Source organism: Medicago sativa, chromosome 3 (genome assembly GCF_051527215.1).
Source record: "Medicago sativa cultivar Bolivia chromosome 3, Bolivia_mono, whole genome shotgun sequence".
Classification (NCBI taxonomy): domain Eukaryota; kingdom Viridiplantae; phylum Streptophyta; class Magnoliopsida; order Fabales; family Fabaceae; genus Medicago; species Medicago sativa.
This window is the reverse complement of record NC_140751.1, coordinates 86,397,804-86,419,865: the sequence shown is the minus strand read 5'-3', so window position 1 is coordinate 86,419,865 and position 22,062 is coordinate 86,397,804. Positions and strand designations below refer to the sequence as shown.

At 35.6% G+C, this 22,062-nt stretch overlaps 2 protein-coding genes across 2 annotated transcripts; both read right to left on the bottom strand.

Moving 5' to 3' along the window:
* Positions 1-4,048: 4,048 nt before the first annotated feature.
* On the bottom strand, positions 4,049-11,864 carry SS1 (glycogen/starch synthase, ADP-glucose type). Its single transcript, XM_085755111.1, has 15 exons — positions 11,465-11,864; positions 10,284-10,642; positions 10,070-10,147; positions 9,848-9,972; positions 9,453-9,534; positions 7,525-7,698; positions 7,016-7,097; positions 6,255-6,346; positions 6,110-6,172; positions 5,947-6,036; positions 5,225-5,349; positions 4,969-5,077; positions 4,817-4,887; positions 4,625-4,664; positions 4,049-4,407 (listed from the first exon to the last, which is right to left on the bottom strand). Exons 1-15 carry the CDS (start codon positions 11,769-11,771, stop codon positions 4,252-4,254), a joined length of 1,953 nt encoding a protein of 650 aa, XP_085611237.1. The 5' UTR covers positions 11,772-11,864; the 3' UTR covers positions 4,049-4,251.
* Positions 11,865-15,867: 4,003 nt separating this feature from the next.
* LOC146941341 (protein IQ-DOMAIN 21-like) lies at positions 15,868-20,097 on the bottom strand. Its single transcript, XM_085755110.1, has 5 exons — positions 19,876-20,097; positions 19,598-19,705; positions 17,866-18,156; positions 17,137-17,463; positions 15,868-16,605 (listed from the first exon to the last, which is right to left on the bottom strand). The coding sequence occupies exons 2-5, from the start codon at positions 19,682-19,684 to the stop codon at positions 15,988-15,990; spliced, it is 1,323 nt and encodes a 440-aa protein (XP_085611236.1). The 5' UTR covers positions 19,685-19,705; positions 19,876-20,097; the 3' UTR covers positions 15,868-15,987.
* Between the last annotated feature and the right edge of the window lie 1,965 nt (positions 20,098-22,062).

The following is a 22,062-nucleotide window of genomic DNA, read 5'->3' as shown; positions in this document are numbered from 1 at the left end:
TGGTGTTAATGTCGATGGGGTTCAAAATATTCGAGCAGCAGTTTATCAACATTTTTCGTCTCACTTCAAGTCTGGTGGGGAGGAAAGGCCGGGGCTGGAGGCAAGTCATTTCCGTAAATTATCTTGGGCTGAAGCAGGTACATTAATTCGACCTTTTTCCTTAGAAGAAGTCAAGCAGGCAGTATGGGATTGCGATAGCTTTAAAAGTCCCGGACCAGATGGTATCAGTTTTGATTTTATTAAACATTTTTGGGATTTATTGAAGGATGATTTGATGAGGTTTTTGTTGGAATTTCATCGAAACGGAAAGTTGACAAAGGGTATAAATTCTACTTTTATCGCTTTGATTCCGAAGGTGTCTAGTCCACAGCAGTTTAATGACTTTCGGCCTATTTCTCTTGTGGGATGTCTGTATAAGGTGTTGGCTAAGGTTCTTGCTAATAGGCTGAGGAATGTGATTGGTAGTGTGGTCTCTGATACTCAGTCGGCTTTTGTAAAGGGTAAGCAAATACTAGATGGGATTCTAATTGCCAATGAAGTGGTAGATGAAGCGAAGAGAGCAAAAAAGGAGCTTCTAATGTTCAAGGTTGATTTTGAAAAGGCGTACGACCCTGTGGATTTAAAATATCTCGATATGGTGATGGGTCATATGAATTTTCCAATTCTTTGGCGCAAGTGGATTAATGAATGTGTCGGTACGGCAAAGGCTTCAGTACTAGTTAATGGGTGTCCAACTGAAGAGTTTCCTATTGAGAGAGGTCTCCGTCAAGGGGATCCATTGTCGCCTTTCTTATTTTTGTTAGCTGCTGAAGGCTTCAATGTTTTGATGAATGCAGTGGTGGGGGCGCAATTGTTCAGGGGATATGGTATTGGGAGTGCAGAAGAGATCCGCCTATCTCATCTTCAGTTTGCAGATGATACTATTATTTTTGGAGAGAAAAGTTGGCTTAATGTTCGTTCTATGAAGGCAGTGTTACTTTTGTTTGAAGAGGTGTCTAGTCTGAAGGTCAATTTCCACAAAAGCATGTTAACATGTGTTAATGTTTCTGATTCGTGGTTGACGGAGGCTGCTTCGGTTATGCATTGTAGGAAAGGCTCCCTTCCTTTTACTTACTTGGGCTTACCGATTGGTGGTGATTCGCGGAAGTTGAGTTTTTGGAAACCTGTTCTTGATCGCATAGTGGCTCACCTATCGTCCTGGAATAATAAATTCCTCTCTTTCGGTGGTCGTCTGGTATTGCTCAAATCTGTTCTGTCCTCTCTTCCGGTTTACTTTCTTTCCTTTTTCAAAGCTCCCACAGGTATAATTTCTTCTATTGAATCTCTTTTTAAATTTTTTTTTTGGGGGGGATGTGAGGATAATAGGAAAATATCTTGGATAAAATGGGACTCTATTTGCATGCCTAAGGAGTTTGGAGGTCTGGGGGTTAGGCGGGTGGGTGCTTTTAACATAGCTTTGTTGGGGAAATGGTGCTGGAGGATGTTGTTAGATAAGGAGGGATTGTGGTATAGAGTTTTGAAGGCTCGCTACGGCGAGATTGGGGGGCAGTTGCAGGAGGGTGGTAATCAAAGCTCTATTTGGTGGAGGATGATCTGTAGGGTGCGAGAGGGGATAGGTGGGGGAGTGGGGCATTGGTTTGATGAGAATATTCGTAGGGTGATTGGTGATGGGAGGGACACTCTGTTCTGGTATGATTCTTGGATTGGGGAAGTACCTTTGAGAGTTAAATTCCCTAGATTGTTTGATTTAGCAGAGAGTAAGGATTGGACGGTAGAGGAGATGTCGAGGTTAGGGTGGGAGGAGGAGGGTTTGGCGTGGGTGTGGAGTCGCCGTTTGTTAGCTTGGGAGGAGGAGAGTCTGAGGGAGTGTTCTTCTATGTTACATAACGTTGTGTTGCAGGGTACTACTCGTGATGCTTGGAGTTGGTTACTTGACCCATCACGGGGCTATACAGTGAAGGAGGCATACCGATATTTAACCCTTCATGGCGTTACTCTGGATCGGGACCTTGCGGATGACGTTTGGCTCAAGCATATTCCTACAAAGGTTTCTTTGATGGTATGGAGACTTCTTCGTAACAGACTTCCGACTAGAGATAATTTGTTACGAAGGGGTATTATTCTTCCAGATGCGGCGACTTGTGTAACAGGATGTGATGCTCAGGAAACTGCTATGCATTTATTCTTCAGTTGTGATTCTTCTAGCAGGTTGTGGACTGATGTGCGGTCGTGGCTTGGTATTTACGACGTTTCTCCAGGTGATATTCGAAATCATTTCTATCAATTCACAAAAATGGCAGGCATGCCAAGGACCTCTTATCTATTTCTAAAAATAATATGGTGTGCTGCTGTTTGGGTTCTTTGGAAGGAAAGAAACAACCGTGTATTCCAACACACGGTTGCAACTCCTTTTATGCTCATCGAAAAGGTTAAGTTGTTTTCGTTTTTGTGGTTAAAATCAAAGCATGTTCTTTCAGTTACAGTTACCACGACTGGTGGAAACATCCGCTTCCATGTATGGGCACTATTTTGTAATCTTGTTTGTTTGTCTTTTTGGCACTGTAGTATCTTGACTTTATAAATATTGGTGGGTGATTTCTTCCCTTTCACATCTTGTGTGGGGCGATTCACCTTTATTAATGTCAATCTCATTTTGATTTGTTCAAAAAAAAAAAAAAAAAGATGTTACATCAATGTTTTCTATTATGAATTTGATGGAGATGTAATCGAAGAGCCTTATTATAACACCAGAATAATTCTTATATGAATACAAATATTTGAACACAAGTTTTAGACACGCACGTAAAAAGTTCAAAAAAAAAATAAAATAGATATTTTAAAATAGTTATACGATATACATTTTTATAAACATTTTTATAAGTGTATAACTAAATAATGTGTCTAAATCCTATATCTATGGAGTATAAGATTATTTTGTCAAAAAAAAAAAATGGAGTGTAAGATTATCTTTCATCGTCATGCGAAACTTATCAAATCAAGAAGAATCTAACTTGATATTTGAGAGGAACTCACTCCAAGGCCTCAAACCAATATCATCAGAACAATTCGAAATAAATTTTTCATCCATGAAACAAGCGTCCCCTCTAATATTTAGAATACTCGATAAGACTATATATAATAAAACGTTTTATTTTGGGTGCTTACGTACACATTTTTATTTTATATTTTGCAATTGTGTAATTTAATAAGCATCTAATCTATCCAACACAACACCTCAAAAAAAGTTACTCAATGGATCCCATTAATAGTTCAATGTCATTGTATTTCGATAAATTTTATTCATTTTTATACAATTTAATAATCATGGGCCCTAAAAAATTGAAGCGAAGAGTGTTTCCAAAGACACCATTCTCTTATATTTAGTCGGTTGCCAAATAGATGAAGTGCTTTAATATGTTTGATTTATTGATGGAAAGCATTTTAAACATGTTTTGCGCCAAGGCAAGAAATAAGTGAGATAACTGCTAGCATAAACAATTCAAATAAACTACTACTACTTATTCAAAGATTTGCCAGCTTGATTTTATCTGAACTTTTAATTACCAAAAAGAAAGCAATTCTTTGTAGATTCAAGTGAAAAGACTGATCATATTCAAAATAAACAAAAATCAAACTTCACACCAGCAAATCCCTCCTTGCTAACATCCATGATATTTTTATTTTCTCCATCTGTGCAAGCCATCTTTTCATTATTTCCATCTATGCAAATTGCAAACAAACATTGTGAGCTAACATTTATTCAGTATTTGCATCACATCATAATAACCTTTGTGAAGCACGTGATACGGTGAGATCTCCTAACCGCCGTTGAGAGCTCGTCCTTAGACTATGAAAAGGATGAACATTTTACAATTTTTTGATAGGATGAACCAATCAAAGCTCAAGCTTGTGTACAGTTACATTCACCATTGCTTCATACATAGTTACAAAAAATTTCCACAGGGACTACTTGGCTGATTTTATGCACCATCGTAGAATACATACAGCCCAACAAGGGTAAGATATAATATGTGCAACCCTCAACAAATGGTAGTAAAAAATTTATGTTCAATAGTAAAAATTAATAAGCAGCTGGTCTCAAATGAGGCAGAGAAAGAAGGCCACCTTCCTGTTATCACTCGGTCACGATTATCATTATCATGAACAAGAAAATTCACATATCTAGCCTTGATAATCGGAGGAAAAACTTTTGCTGATCTTTGATGCTTTGTGCAAACTTCATATCTGCTTTCAGCAATAGGGTGGATCCATGAATGCCCACTCAATGATTTGCTCGTATTGAGCGGCGGCCTTTTCCCAGGTGTAATCTCTCGTCATACCTCTTTTCATCAATCCCTCCCATGAAGACTTGTGTTCATTATATGTTTGAATGGCGTATCTTAGAGCCTGTCAAAATTTGATAAAAGTTAACCACAAATAGAAGATGACACAATGAAAGATAACAAGGCATGTGCTAGAAAAGTCAAAATCAATGTGCAAAATAGAGAGATACAAATATTAAATTTTATATATTGAAATATGAAGGCGCTACCAAAGGATGCTTATATATAAAAATAATGAATTTGAATGAACAAGAAATGACGGGCATGTAGATCATGCTTACCACTAACATTCTCTCCTTTGTCAGTGGAGAAAACGTCCACCTGTTAATGAAATTTATAACAATGTCAAACAATCTGAATCGAGTTGTTTCGCTTGGACAATAGAGTTGTAAGGCACTAAGGTCTATTAAGAAAAATGCGACAATTGAATACTTGAACGGAAAAGAAATCCAAGTTCTTGAACAACAACATACCCCGTGCCTTCAGCATTGCATCCTTCGGCATCGCTTCCTCCAGCAAATGGATTAAAATTTTGAACAGTATCCTGTAGAACAACAAAATCAAACATGTCAAGGCAAAGAGATAATATTGAACAAGTCAACAACTTTATAATTTCTTGACTTACTCTTAGTCCCCCTGTTTCATGAACTACTGGTATAGTTCCATATCTCATTGCATACAACTGATTTAGTCCACACGGCTCGAATGTTGATGGCATTAACAATATATCACAGCTGATCATACAAGAAGTAAATTAAAAAGAGTGATTGATGCAGAAACATTGAAACAGCAAGAATATTTTTATTTTTATTTTATAGGGCAAGAATATTTTAAATGACCCTGCAATTATTCAATATAAGATACATATATTGTGGATTTACCCTGCAGTTATTCTATGAGATACTGGAACATTAAATCCAACCCAACCACGAAATTTATCTTTATAAAGTGATTCTGTTGCTCTCATCCAGTCTTCATATATAGGATTTCCCGAACCAAGCATTACCTGAAAAGGGGAAAATAATTAGAGGCTGTCTAACATATAAAAGACCAATAATACAACATATAGTCCTATAAATTTTAGAGGGCTCATATATACTCTGAAATGAAATTATTAATACAAGGAAAGAAGCCACATGATCAAAAATGATCATTTACCTGGACTTGTTACTGGTAAGTATCAAGATGTTTAATTTTTTTTTTTTTTTTTTGAAAGGGTGTTTAAATTTTATTTAGCAGGTAGTTATATCGTCAAATATATTAACGTTCCTATAAAAATTGGGAAAATGTTGATTTAAATCTCGATAAACATTTTATACATTTTAGTCCTTAAAACACAAGATTATGAACTGACAGCCCGGGTAAGAGCTTCATGAGGGACTCAACACCACTTTTGTTAAGTGTAGAGATTTAAAACAAGCAAAATATTAATCGGGACCAAAATCATATTTTACCAATTTTACATGGATCAAAACCTATTAAACCCTATATTATCTTATACCCCAAGAGAGATCACAGATTGCAGATAGGTACCAGGAATCCAAGGACTTAATTATTTGCCACAACAAACGTATTTATGAAACTAATTCACAAAATCACTTACGAATTGAACATCGTCTTGCATAAGCTCTGGAATTGCCTGGCGAATCAAGTCAATACCTTTCTGGTAATCAAGTCTTCCAACGAATCCAATCTACAAGTTTCAGCCACGGTCAATACAAGAAAGAGTGAGCAAGAATTTTACCCAGTAGATAACATGAGCTCACCACTGGACAATCAGGTCGCACTGGAAGACCCAACTCCTTCTGCAAGGCAATCTTACATTTCACCTGTCCATTGCAGAAAGTTAGGGTAAAAAAAGTTCAGCTAAAGATACAAGGGAGAGGTGATACAGCAAGAGACAAAATCAACCTTCCCAGAAATGTCGTCGGCAGAATAGTTGGAAGCAATATGTTCATCAGATGATGGGTCCCATTCAGTAACATCAATTCCATTTGTGATCCCTGGTCAATAATAAAACCGTTACAAGTTTGAGCATTAAGGTGCATCATTCAATAAAGAGTTAACAATATCCTAACAATTATCCTCCATCAACTTTGAAAAATGCCAGACTAGGCAATTTAATCTGTTTTCTATTAGTTGATTAATTAATCTCTACCACTACACTTATGACCAATTCATCCATTAACATTAACACAACATGCACATAAACAATTAATTAAATTTTCATGTGCGAAAACCAAAGTCTGCAAACAGCCACTTCACATGAACACAACATAGCAATTAACAATTAATGAACAGAGGTGCGATATTGCAGAAATTGTAAGTTGCAGCGAGATTTTCTTATTTTCTTTTTCTGGAAAGAAAAATTGATAAGAACTGGATCAGAAGGAATGGTTGAGCTGAATTTTTTGAGCAATCCTAATTTCAAAGTTAACCTACTACTATTGGTGAAAATGAAACAGTGATATTGTCAAATTGTCCAATATCAATATTTACCACAAACACACCAACCAAATATGATCTAAAACTTAACAAGAGACGAGCATTTTCACTGAAGGGAATGAATATAAACATCTATCATCAATCTAAAAATACTTCAACCATAATAAGTATTTCATTGCATGAGCTTGAAAATGTATGAACAAGAAAACTAAGGATAAAGAACATACCGCTCAGAATACTCTTTCTATCTCGTAGTATCTCCTGTAGACCAAATCCACCCTCTGTAGTTGTTATCTCCCAAGAATAGCCCTGGAAAAGGAAGGCATCCCTTTAAGCATTCCACACAATAACACACTCATACAAACTGGAAATTCTATTAAACCTGAAAAAGAAAGTTACCCTGCCGAACCCTGGGGCCTGCAACCCCCTGCTTAAAAGACTCCAAAACCCCACTTAGGCTATATTTGAATGGAGGATTTTAGAAGGGAGGGCTTACTTTTATTTTCTAAATTAAAAAAGCTATAAAATAATTTTAAAATTAATTTAGCATTACAATCTCTGTTACAAGTTATAACAACGTGATACAAGCTTTTAACAATTGGTGGGTGATTTAAAAACTTGTAGATTGAGTATCCACTATGAGGAACGGAAAGAAATTAGAGTAATTAACAAATACCCCAATGCTTGAATAGATAAAAGAACGGGAAGAAAAATAAGTGATATGAAGTATAAATACCTTGCTTACTGTTACTATCCGATCAGCAGTAACAATGGCGCCTTTTAGAAAATTGACAGCTTCGCCTGTGTCAAGAGCATGTGTCCTCGCCCAAGTAGGGAATACCCATCCCAGTGCTCCATACCATTCTTGAGGCAGCCCCAAATTGCTATATGTAATTGCAGGTTCCACTCCCTAACACAATTACACATCAATTTATCAGCTTCTTTGCTGATTTAACAAGACTAAACAATTTAAAGATGTGAGGTACCAAGGTATACCATCTAAGCATTTGTAACAACTTTTTTTTTCTTTGACAAACAGAATTTGTTATAACTAATTAAACATGTCAATAGTGTTGTATTTTAGAGTTTTACTATATATTTCAAAAGTTAATTAAAACAAAACTGAATTTTTCCACGTTTATCATTCCCAAAATAAGCTAACCTTTGACTTGGTTTTCTTACTTATTCAACTAAGCATTGCCTTATTTTCTCACTGAAAAATGGTTTTATCATGTGGCTATTTTTATGGAATATGTGCCAGTCTATATTATATGCCTTTTGACTTGGTCCATAATGGGTGGTTAACTAACTTCGTTTACTCACAAAACCCGGTCATCATATTTCTATATAAAATCTGAAGCATACTTGTTACAAAAAGAGACTAACTCCAAAATATTTTTCTTTCTTTGCTGATAAATAGTTTTTTGGGTGCATCTCCTGTGTTCATAACAAATTCAAGCTGCTCTGTAACCTCCGAATATGATTCATATCGGGGAAGGACATGTTGAATCTGGGGGATTTGCGTGGATAAATCCTTAAGGACAGCGACTACACGCCTCAGGTTTTGTGTAACGTTTCCATTCTTGCAGGCTATCAATCATTCCTGATCACGGTGGCAGTTCGTTACTTAAATTTGCGGTTGTCAACATCAAATTACAACAACCTTAATGACAGATGAGTTTACTTGATCTCTCTTGTGATTATATTTGATTGATGCTTATATTTATATGTTGATTAGTATTTTGAGATAATTTTTTGCCTAATTTAAACCACAAATACTTGCATTGTTTCTTCCTGAACTCGTCACAAATTTCTTGTGTATATATAAGTTACATTCAACTAAACATTATTCATCCTCTTTGTGGCATTACAGATCAAAGACAAAATCACTTCCCATACTGTTCAGTAGCATATAAGAGCATCTTTGATATGCATGTGCATGCACAGCCAAGCGAATCGTGTTCAAATAATCCAATTCAATGTGAAAAGGACCAATGAGATCATATTTTATATGGTTATGAACTTCAAAATAAATCCAACCTAGGGTCTGTTTGGGAGTGGAGGGAAGGGCTTTGGAAAAAGAGGAGTAAGTGGAAGGAATAGAGGGCAATGCCTTTTGGGGGGGTTCTTCGTAAGCCAAAATCCCCCTAATTTGGGGGAACTCAAAAAATGTATTGAGGGAGGGTCTTGGAGGGCTTAGATAAAAATATTTCGTGGTTATCATACTTCAAAAATATATTAATCATAAGGATTCTCTTATCATTCTCTACAAAATCACTCTCTCAAATAAGGTAAAAGATTTCTATACCTTTCCCTGTCTTACTCTCCCTCCAGAGACCTCTTCCCTACTCTCCAAACTCCCAAATGGAGCCTAACAGGACGGTCCTTGATTATTTGTTGTTGGCATAAATTTCAAAACGAAAGCATTATAAAATGCCGTGATTAACAGAGTATTTATTTCTATCACAGGTGTTTCAGGGCCTATGATCTAATTTATAGAATGTGGCTGGATAATTTTCAATGAGAGGCTGCTAAGCTGAAGGCATGTTAGTGAAAAAAAAGCTCATTTGGGAAAGAGTGGACATCAAAGTATACTGTTATAGATGCTATTACCTAGCAACACTGCCAAAAAAACTAAATAAATAAACAAATGGATTAACTTACCTGGTGTGCAATATTGTGAATCACTAATATACTACGTGCATCCTTATATACCCCATATGGACGATACTTTGATGCCAAAAGTCTGCAATACAGTATCAGTAAATCCGTATCAACCCCAACAAATCACAAGAAGCTTTAAATAAAACTTAAAATGTGAAAACCCACATAACACTGAGGAAGCTTAATAAAAAATGTATTTGGAAATAAGGAAAGGTGAGGTCACCAAATAAATAGCAAATTGCAAGACTGCAGGGAGTCATTGGAAGCAATATAGGCTATAAAGAAAATTATTTACTCCAACATTTTAATAAAGAGAAAATTTGACAGATATCTTGCTTGGAAAAAATTGTATCTCGTCAATGGAAAATAAAAAGATTAAAGGTAGGCGTGCATACACTGAAACTAAACTGGCATGCCAATCATTAACGAGGAATAGGCATTTTTCTCCGTAAGTGAACCCTCCCAATGGAAGCACTAATGGTGCTTCACATGCTGCATGGGAAAGTAAAGTGAACCTAAACTGCAAAACCAAAGGAGAAGAAAATTTATTATTATTCATATATCAAGGATGGAAGTAGAATGCTAATCTACCATCAAAGCTAGAAGTAATATTATACCTGATTATCCTTAAACGTCCCGTGCTTGTCTCCATAAGGATTCCCTGGTCTATGGAATGAAGGGTGATCCACAAATACCTAAAAACAGTGATTCAGAACAGAACTGAGTATCTTCAACGCAGACACAACGTAAATTTTATGATGCAAGAAATCAAATGAAAAAGTAGCAAATGTCTAGAACAAAAAGAAAAAAGACAGAAAAGGAAGTACTCACCCAGTCAACACCTTCTCTATACTCATGGAAAAAACCAACTTCTTGAGCGCCTCCAAAGCAAAATACATTGATAGGGCTAGCAAGATCAACTGCACTAGAAAACTTACTATCAGCGGCAGTACCATGTACGTATCTAGGAGAGATAACCATAACACGGTGTCCGCGACCCGCCAGTGCTATTGGCAAAGAACCACAAACATCTGCAAGGCCACCAGTCTTAGAATACGGTGCAGCTTCAGATGTAACAAAAACAATGTTGCGGGTTACTATAGTTTGAGCCTTCTCATCTTCTGCATTCCCAATCTCTGGTTTTTCAACGTCATCGCTCCTTAAATTCCCTTGAGTTTCTGCAGTTGTCTCTGCATGTAATACTCTCATCAAATCTTCATGACAAGACAAAAATGATAACAACAGCATAATTTTTGTTTCTAAAATGGTAAATGTTAGTAATTACTAGTTATTAGAAATATTAGTGTTGATGCTAATCCACGATACCTTATGTCTCAAATCCTATGTCCCTCCATTAAACCACCTTATCACTCCTGTAACAATAATATGATCTTAGGATTGGGTAGCTCAGCTGGTTTTAGCTAAGGATTAAAGAAGTTGAATGAGTTAGCCTGTTTGAATACGCATTTCACTTATGTTTCTTGCGTCCAATTGCATTATACCCAAGCTTTTGAGTAGTCGCGCGTTTGGAGAATTTCTCACTGTGTGTGAAAATAAACGACTGTGTAGTGCATGTTTGTACACTCACAGTGAGATTGTCAGAATAACGGTGAGCCACCACAATTTTGGTAAAAGCTATGGTTTGAAGCATCAACAAAAAATCATGGTGCCACAGATACCATGATTTCGCCAAAGCTACTGCCCATGGAAACATACACTTAAAACCAGGAGAAAACACTAACATAACAAATAATATAATAACACTTCCCTGTTGAATAAAACAATAAGATCATCATCTAAAATTTGTTGTGGCAGGGCAATTGGGTGGGGACACAAGGTGATTCTAATCCATTATAACAAGTAACATACTAATTGTGTTTTTAGTTTGAATGAAATAGAATTAGAATAAGACTAGCAAAAGAATTTCAATAACATGGTAATGCATATGAAAACAGAAACAGTAAGAATATAGAAAAGAGGAAATAAAAAAGAAAGGCATAGATAGTAGATACCAGAATCATGAGGAGTCAAGCGAAAGGCAACAAGAGAACCAAAATCGTCAATCTCTCTGGATAATAAACGACCTCTATCTTGATCATCTTCAAAGGAAATAGGTCCGTCTGGTGAAGCAGGGGAAGCACCGTCAGTGTCACCGGAAATAGAACGCAAGGTGGCATTTTTGGTAGGTTTCTTGAGCTTAGAAGGGAAAGCCAATTGCGGTAAGAATCGTGAGGAACTGTTGGTATGAGAAGGTCGAGTTGGAGCTGAAGAAGTGCGGGTATGATGGAGAAAGAGACGAGGGAGTTCAAGAGACTCCATGAGACTATACGAAAGAAGGAAGGAAGGAAGACCAATGCAGGAGGAAAGGGATCGTGAAGAGACAAACAAATGAGAGACTGTTGTATTTGTGTTGTCTATAGTAGTGTGTGTGTGGTGTTAACAAAAAGATACACAGCCAACAGAATGCACGGATCACATCACATGAGATCAACCATGAATTAGATATGGAAAGAGAAAAAGGCCAATACTAATAAGGCTTAATTGCACTTTTTGCCCCCTATCTTTCCAAAACTTGCGGTTACTGTCTCTTAACTAATTTAAATACAAAACAGCCCCCTAAGTTTGGATTCTATGGCAGTTTTGGCCCCCTGGTGCTTTTTTGACTTGGTCAGTGCTGACGTGGCACCCAAACCCCTTATGTTTGGTGCCACGTGGATATTTATTTATTTATTTATTTTTTTTTTATAAATCTTGCAGGCTTTTTTGGCATTTTTAAATTGGATAAAATTAAAAAAAAAAATAGAACAAATTAAAAAAAAAGGAAAAAGAAAATAGACCTCCAATTTCCTCCCTCACTTCACAACGCAGCCTCCTCTCAGTTCCTTCCCTCAACCCTTGTCACAATCCCCACATCAACCACACTTCCCACCTCGTCACAACCCTCAAATCCCACAACAACTCTTCCTACACCTCCTCTCTCACTCTCTTCGGCAAATTCCTTTTCACCGGTTCATCCGACAGAGAAATCACAACATGGAACAGAACAACCTATGAAGAAGACACAACAACCAACAACAAAGTAATAGCAGGAAAAGGTGCTGTTAAATCCTTAGTAATTCAATCATGGGTTAATTAAGTTTTTAGTCCCTATAAATATTCACAGTTTGGTTTTTAGTCCCTACAAAATAAAATCACACTTTTTAGTCCCTGTGACATTTTCCTTAAGCATTTTAGGGACTAAAAATGTTGATGGTAAAATTTTATAGGGACCAAAAATGCCGATGGAAAATTTTATAGGGACTAAAAATGCTGATGGAAAATTTTATAGGGACTAAAAAGTGTGATTTTATTTTATAGGGACTAAAAATAAAATTCTAAATATTTATAGGGACTATTTACTTAATTAACCCTTCAATCAAACACAAACACCCTTTTCAGTGCTCATCAAGACCATTAAATCCGTGTCTGGAAATTAACCAACGACCAAACAAAATACACTCATGTAGCAACACTTCCAACACTTGGTTCGGATCCAAATTCAATTTTTTGGTTCACACAAGCACAGCAGCCAAATCCAAATTCTTCAACAACTCTCATCACAACAATTTTTTGGTTCGGATATGCCTCAAGCATCAACAACATCCGCCGTTCACCTTCATAGAACTGAACCACAACAACAACACCGATTCACTGAAATGGCGAAAGAGGAAGTGAAAACTGTTGTGTCTGAATCGGTTTTGAAGAAATAGAAGAAGATCGGAACCGGATTGAGCAGGACAAGCAATAATCGAGCAGTTCCAAATTGAAGAATAAGCAAGCCGAATCTAACAGGTAAGGTAGAGATTTCGGCGAAATTTGATGGAATAGCAGAGGGTGTGTCGATTGGAGTATCGGAGGAGGGTTGTTGTTTGGGAGAGGGAGGGAATTGAAGAGGGAATAGGAGGAAGAAGATGATGATTTAGGTTGAGGGAGGATAGAAAAGAGAGAGGAAGAAGAAGAAGACGGCGTCGTTTTGGATGGGATCAACCCCTATTTTCTTTTTCCTTTTTTTTTTAAATTTCCTCCAATTTAAAAAAGCAAAAAAAAAGCCTGCAATATTAAAAAAAAAAAAATAAACAAATATCCACGTGGCACCAAACATAAGGGGTTTGGGTGCCACGTCAGCACTGACCAAGTCAAAAAAGCACCAGGGGGCCAAAACTGCCATAGAATCCAAACTTAGGGGGTTGTTTTGTATTTAAATTAGTTAAGGGGCAGTAACCGCAAGTTTTGGAAAGATAGGGGGCAAAAAGTGCAATTAAGCCTACTAATAAAACTCTAGATTTTAGCTCCATCGACATGAATATTTTTTATTTAAATATATTACTGACTCCGTTCCAATTTAATTTCCAATTTAATTGACACAAAAATGTATAAATAAAAGGGAAAATTGAATATATTGTATTGAAAATGATAAAAGTAGTACTCCCTCCGGTCCTTATTATAAGAAAAAGTTGACTTTTTAGGTTCATTGTGTAAGTGATGTATCTAGTCTATATTTATAACAAGATACATTAATTATTCTATGAACCAAAAAAGTCAATTGTTTCTTATAATAAGGACCGGAGGGAGTATTATTTAGTGTTATATTGTATTGGGAATGATGAAAGTTGTATTGAAAATTGAAATGGGTCAGTTATTTTGGGACACTTTTTTTTAAAAAATGAGTCAGTTATTCCGAGACGGAGGGAGTATTATTTATTATTATAATTATTTTTATTTTTATTGGTAGCCTCGTACGGTGCCACCACATCCCATCCCAGCTTCCTATTTCTAACATTATCGTATTCATTCATTTATTCTGGTATACGCGCGTCCTTTATACCGCCAAGGCGCCAGCCAACTTGCAGGTGCCGACATACGACCAAATACTAGTACTGTATTTGATAATTTTGCGCAATTTTTTACTATTAAACATTTTGAGTGTGTATGAAGTTCACCCTTGGATTCCTTAGTTAGAATAAAAAGTGCGTGTGCCAGAAAATTACCAAGAAAGAAAAAACATTAAACAACAATTCCAAACGACTTTTAATACTCCTATGCGTGATAATACTCCTTCTGGTCTCTCATATAACATTTTTTTTTTTTGTTTCAACTCTAATAAAAGGTTGTAAATTTTAAGGTGTATTTATTTCATAAAATACTTATAACCTTTTATATTTATTGGAAATGCAAGTAATACTCATTTTAGTGGCTGTGAAAACATTTAATGTCAAAGATACTCTAGTAAAAAACCTTTTAAAATTACAACATTTAATGAGTCTCATTGATTTTGATTTTTTTTGTTCATATATAGGACCAGAAGGAGCATGTCGAATGTCCCCAATTGCTCTTATATATTACTCCCTCCGTTTTAAAATGAGTGTCGTTTTAGATGTTTACACACATATTAAGAAATACAATGATAAAAAGAAAGAGAATGGTTATTTTACCAAATTATCCTTATTAACTATTAGTTAGTTTTAAAAGTAATGTGTGCAGAGTATTAATTGGAGGGTACAATTGAAAAGAAAAAGTTATTATTGCATTGGAAACTGAAACTGACATTCATTTTGAAACAATTTTTTTTGGCTAAAGCGACACTGAAAAAGACTTGAGTGACATTGAGTTTTTGTGATATTGATGATTTTAATGTATTTTGACGAGATAAAATGGTTGATCATGGAAGAGACAGATACAATGTCATCGATGTCAAAAAAAACAATGTTTATGTCACCTAATTACAACCCATATTATTTAGCTTCTGACAATGAGGTGTGGTTTGATTTCCACATACGACACCAATGATCTGAAGTGGACTCTGTACAATAATTGAAGTTGGGGAAGCACGAATGAGGACGATAGTAGCTCCTTGAAGGAGGTGGTGGTGTACCAACAAACACACACACATTTGTGATCAAGGGTGTGATGTTTTTAAGTGAAATATGTTGAGTTGTATCAATCATGTTTGTGGATCAACGGTTGATTGTCATCATGTACCACTAATGTGATCACCAAACTCGCTAAAATGTGTTTCTGGTGCATCTTCGCAGCGCAGTGATCCAATTCATTAGCAGATTGAGCTTATGTCCAGTCTGCAAGAGAGACTAATTCATACTTACAAACTGTTTTCAAATATCACCTCTTTTCAATATGAAATTTAGGCTTTTTTATTCAATAAATATTACCTACTATGTTATCTTGGGTTAATATTGAAGAGGCTAAGTCAGCAATGCACATTTTATTAATCAACGGGCGAAAAAAAAACTATACATTAACTTTTTTATTTTGTAACTAAAAGACAAAATCTTATAACATTTTTCTAAGTGACAGTGACACAAAACATATGGAATCATAATATTCGTTTTCGGGTGTCTTTTGGTGTGGGGTTATACAATTTCATTGACATCACACTTTCCATAAATAGTAATAATTAAACTATTACAAATACATGCCCAAGGTTTAGACCACACACAATACATGGTATAGTATAATTATAAGGAGGTTTATAAACAAATCAATCAAATCTTGTCCAGCCATGACCTCCAGGGGGAATTGGCCAATCCTCAACACCAGCACCCGAAATCCGTTTAGATTGAAGGCGAATCCCATTAATTTTTGGGCTTGGGCTTCTAGTAATTGGATGAGCAGCAGTGGCCCCACCAGAGCCAGATGAATCATAGCCCATCCCAGTCGGAGGACTCCGTGCTGACGAGCTCCAGTAAGATCCAAACGACGCCCGATGCTTTGATGGGCCTTGACTCTTAATCTTGGCCTTTGCAGACTGTGTTGGGGCCATATAGCTAGGTACACCTCCACTGTGGTGTCGTTGGTGGTGTTTAGAGATAGGACTTAAATCATGAAATTCTTGGTTCATGAGGCCCATGTTTGCATGGATTGAGTCTCTTGGTGCAACCATGTCCATGTCAACTGTTTTTTCTTCAGACATATCATCAGTGGGTGTATATGGTGGGGTCTCAAGTGGCCCCAACCCTAAAGGCCTAACATTGTTTGATTGTGATAACATCCAACGCTCCAACCAGTTCCAATCCAATTGGGCTCTTTCACGCTCATTGCTGTAACTTTCACTATCATCAACATTTGGGTCTATGTGCAAATATTGCTTCTGCAGTTGCTGCAAACAAAATTGTAAACAGTCAAAACTATATTATATATTGTGGTAATGATTCTTCAGATGGAATTGATTCCTTTGCATGTGGTTTTCTATGCAATGCATGAATTGAGTCCGTTTTTGTGTAGTCACCAAGCATCAAATATGTTAAAAGGTTAAGCAAAGTACATGAATGATTTTTTACTTTATTTTTACAGACAAATATTAATGGTCAATTTGTTAGGGGGGTGGAATTGATTAGATATAGAGATCTCTGCACCTACTTCACAATACTTCCTTAGCATCCTAACGACCGACTACATCAGTACACCATCGGGATCTACATGAAAGGTATTCGATACGATTCCTCTAAATTGAGCAACTAACTTTAGAGTATAAAACAAGTAATATGAGTTGGTACACTGTAATGAATACATATGCATTGAAATAACAGTTCTTCATTTTTTTTCCACTCTACACTCTATTCATTTTAATTAGATGGGCCCAATTCTCTTGTATTTAACAAAACGTGATTTCTAAGAAAAAATGAATAACCTGGCAGTTGAAAGCGTATGGAAGAGCTTTCTCCTTATTCATTGTAGCTCCATGTTTCCTGAAATCAGTGTCCTTAATTTTCTGGCTACTTTGACGCCTATAGTTCCAACCATTTGTGTCTAACTTTGTCGTAGGATGTTGTTCCTCTACTGTCCGCTCGTGTTTGTCGTGAGTCAATTGGAGTCTGCGAGCTCTTACTCTTGCCTGAACCCTTACCAATGCTTGCATGCATCGCATTGTCATCTGTGCTTGCTTCCGCACATTATGTCCCCTCACAAGTGCTTGCAATCTCACTAATCCCTTCAAAGCACGCAGTGCACGTCGAGCCTATATACGAAATGGAACAGCTAATGAAAAACTAAGTAAAAGCTAATGACAGAAAAACATAGGTAAATGCGAATAAAATAAGTTGTTTAATTGATTGAGTGTGTTCAGGGTTAATTTTTAGTTAATCCGTACAATCTAATACAAATATTTTCCATGCAGGTTTACTACAATGATATGATAAAAATCAATGTGACTTTAATGTTGGAAGCAGATAAAACCGATCATATATTGCAAGTGTCATTCATATGCTATTAATACATGTAACTGAAAGTTTGAAAGTAGGTATGAGTGTATGACATATTTATGGACCATACTGAACCACAGAATTAATATGATGCTGCACTGTGAGTAGTATTAAATAATGATCAACAACTTTACCAAAACAGATAAAAGAAGACTTACTAGGTATCCTCTATAGTAGGACTGAATGAGTATTGCTGCTTTTTCAACCTTAGAGTTATGTCCATGACCTGCCAATCTCACAACTCTAGCAGCTGCTTGAGCCGCAGCCACTGCAGCTTCAGCTGCTGCTGCTGTTGCTGCAGCATAGGCAATTGCATGATTTCTCTCTTCAGTCAAGGGTGTTGATGTGGTGCTTCCTTCATTCGTGATATCTGGTGAACTATATGCAGGAAAATGCTCCATAGATACCTCCTCTGCTGCTTCATGCTGCCAATTCTCTTCCTTTTCCTTCTGAAAGTGAAAAAAGTCCCAACATAGATTAAGTCATTGTTTAGATAAACAACTTAGTTAAGTGCATATAGTCGTCTATTTGGATGGACTAATTTGAGCTTATCTGCAGACTACACTTATGAGACTGTCTGCGAGAGCTTACGGAAATGGGCTAATGATATATAAGTTGTTTTCAACTTATTTCATAAATTTTTCAACATAGCTTATGAAATCGACTTTCAACTTATATGAAAACAGTTTGAACTTATTCTATCTTATAAAAATAGCGTATACATAATCACTTCTATGATAAGTGCTTATTTTATAAGAGCTTATTTAAACTATTTATCCGAACGAACACAATTTATTTCAATAACAAAATATAAGATAAATTTAAATTGTTTTCATATAAACTGTAAGCTATTTTCTTAAGCTATCCAGAGAGCTAATGGAATTAGTCGAAAATAACATACAAACATATCATATATTATTTACACTCCCAAACAGTCTCATCAGTGTTTATATCAGTAAATAAACTTAAACATACCGATCCAAATAATCCTTCACTCATAATTAACAATCATTTGGAAAATCATCATGCATAATAATTAAGTGATTAACCAGCTGGATGGATTTGTTTAGCACTATGGAAATCTAACATTGGGAAACACATGATAATCAAGATGAATGATGTGATGTGTTAGGTTGTATGATAACTATGTGACAGAAACAAATACTAACAAAATTATGTGATACATGTTAAGTTCACATGATAGGGGACCATATACACATATAATTACATACTGTATAGGGTTGCTGGTCCTAAAGGCAAGGTAGATTCATCCTTTATGTGGTTCCATAAAAGACAACAACTACAACTAAAAAGTTCATTTACTGTACTTATATGTAGGAGATGTTATCCTTTATTGTGAAAGGTACACTGCCATAATATGTAGCATTACTTATACTGCAGGTAAGCAATTTATGCTTTCTTTTGGTTTCTTGGTGATTGAACAAATTAAGTGTCATGCATGACTCATTATGACTAAATACTGATTATTATGGCAGATTAAAGTCATCAAAGATAACCAGATTCTTATTGTCTATGAGAAAAATCTATTTTTTGGTAAAAAATAAATAAATAAATTAAAACACAAACATTTTTTTTAAACAAATGCTAGCTAGTGATGAAATTCAATTAACATATAAATGTAAAATCTTTTGTTGTAAAAAAGTGTCACTTAATGTGCAAATGACTAAAGAAATATAATAAAATATGTCCCAAAAGAAATTTTAACTCAAATAATGAGCATTTGATTATTATGTTTTTGAGACTTGATCAAAATGGAAAATTCTAATTCAGTAAACAAACAAATTTTGGTGAATGGGAAGAAAAATAACATTGATTGGTCCTGATAAATGTTTTCAAAAAGAAAAAAGAAAGAAAGGCTCTGAAAAATACCTTGTTCTCTTGTAGAGTTGAGTCCTTAGAAGAAGACTTGAAAACTTTCTTCACAGATGAGAACCAACTGCTTCCTTTCTTACCCATCTGAGAGGAAAGGCTATGTCTCTTCACATCACATGCATCAACAACAATTCAGACAACATGTTAGAGGAAACCTTAAAAATTAAATAGGATTGTTACCTTGTCTTTTAGGACATACACGTACGTACACCTTATATGTTACGAAGAGAATGTTTATGTATCTAAATTTGAGGCAGATGAGTTGTGAAACAAACCTGTTTCTGAGATGAATGTTGGTAGTTACTGGTCCTTCATGTATGGTGTGTGGTGGCATTTTTGAGATTCATGGGACAGTAATGTTTGGTCATTTAGCAAAGTGTGAGAATTCTGAAATCCTAATTGTTGTTATGGAAGATGAGGATGGTGAGGATACTGTGACAGAGCGTGTGTACATAATAAAGTCAAGAGATTGATTATTAGTAACTCTCATCGGTGGTACACTACAAATAAATAGAATCCATATAAATAGAAAATTATATTATTATTTTTATATTAGAGTGACAAGTAGCTTTCACTCTTTTAGATTTTAACCTTACTCCTAACTAGAAAAAAATTTGTCTCATTCTTTCTTCTTTTTATTATTATTTTTTTTACCCTCCAACTCTTAGAGGAATAGAGACTAATAATTCTGAGATTCGATCTAATCAAGAATTGTTTCGTTAGAAATTAAACTTGAATTCTCCTAAATAATTTGTTCTTTGTTGAAACTCATTAACCATTTGAGTCAAATTCTTTGAATTTCTTCACTTTATTTCTCATCCCACCACTTTACACTTCGCTTTCACCTTTCAAGGGTGTCACTTTATTATCCTAATAATAGTTTTGGATTACTTAAGCAATAATCATATATGTATCATTTTTATTGTAAACATATTGCATCTATCACATCACCTTTTTTTCTTCTCAACGTGTAGAATAGAAATGCACGTCCATTAAATATTTTCCTTAAGATAATGAATCATAAATTTAGACAATCAAGTAAAACTAGATTATTGGAAAAAGTTCAAATAGTTGATATTTATTTCGTTCCACACTTAAGTACACCACATCATGTGCTTAGGTATTGTCTACTTTAGGTGCAAGTCATTCATAGTTTTGTCCTTTGTAAAAAGTGTCTTGTTAGAAAGAGGAATGTGAGTGTTGCATATAAATTATCATTGTCTCAATTTCCAAGCAATGTGAGACTTTAATTGTATCGGAACAAGTGTACCCTAGTCGAGGCTAAGGGAAAGTTCATGGATATCCTTACCATTGAAGTTGACAATGTTCACCCTTAAGTACGTCACACCACCTTATGTGATATTGTTCGCTTTGGGTGTAAGTCATTCACAATATTGTCATTTATAAAATGTGTCTCGTTGAATTGAGAAGTGTGAGTGTTCTATATAAACTAACATTTGTCTCGATTCTCAAGCAATGTGTGACTTTAAGGTGTACCAGAACAATCTTTAACAATTAGAAAGAAAAATAAAAATCAACATTTCGAGCTTCTGATTTTGTAAAGGATTGATATCACTCTCGTAGTCACTTGACCCAAAAGGAATCCATCCATTTAATAACAGTTTCACACAAATAAAGTGTGAGAGTTATCGAAATAGAAGAGTGGCTCGTAGCCTATATAGAGCATCCATACTCGATGCTAGTCTCACAATCTGCTACAATAGTTCATTTTCAATTATCTCTTTAATGTTATTTACAATTCTCCTATTTACAAATAAAAAACATTACTCTTGGTGATCTTAGCACGATATTAATTATTCTTGCGGAGAAAGGAAGGGCCTACCGGCCTAGCTATGATGGCACAATGTTGGGCAAGATTTGGGTTGAAGGTTACTACTCATAACAGAAAAGTCGTAGTAGTTGAACAATTCATGTAGCCGTGTGTATCATAAATGGAAAAAATGTTTTTTTCTGCGATAGGTACAATATATACTATTACTAGCCAGCCATTGATTTTTGTTTCTTTTGTTCACGAGGCTTCAACGTAAAATCCCTACCAAAGTGTATGTGTGTAACTAGAATCATCTTGAAGTTGCTATGTGGTGCTAGTGTATGTCTAACTAGAATCATCTTTAAGAGACCATTAATTTTTATCGCAATATGTAGCAAACCATATAAACTCAATTAAGAGGTCAATGCACCGTATGATGTTGTGCTCTAGAAATAAAACATGGACAAAGAAAAAAAATTAGGAAAAACCTATTTTGGCAACTTCTTCGTTCATGTGACTCACGAGTCACCACCCATGAGCTTCATCGTACCCTTACTTGCATTGCACGTTGTATACCCCACTGTAGCCCTGTCTAATTTTATTTTTTTATATCCAATCAATTTGCATAATCCCACGACAAGTCCCTTTGAAGAAAAATCTGCCAAACCACCACAATAATGAGTGATTGTTC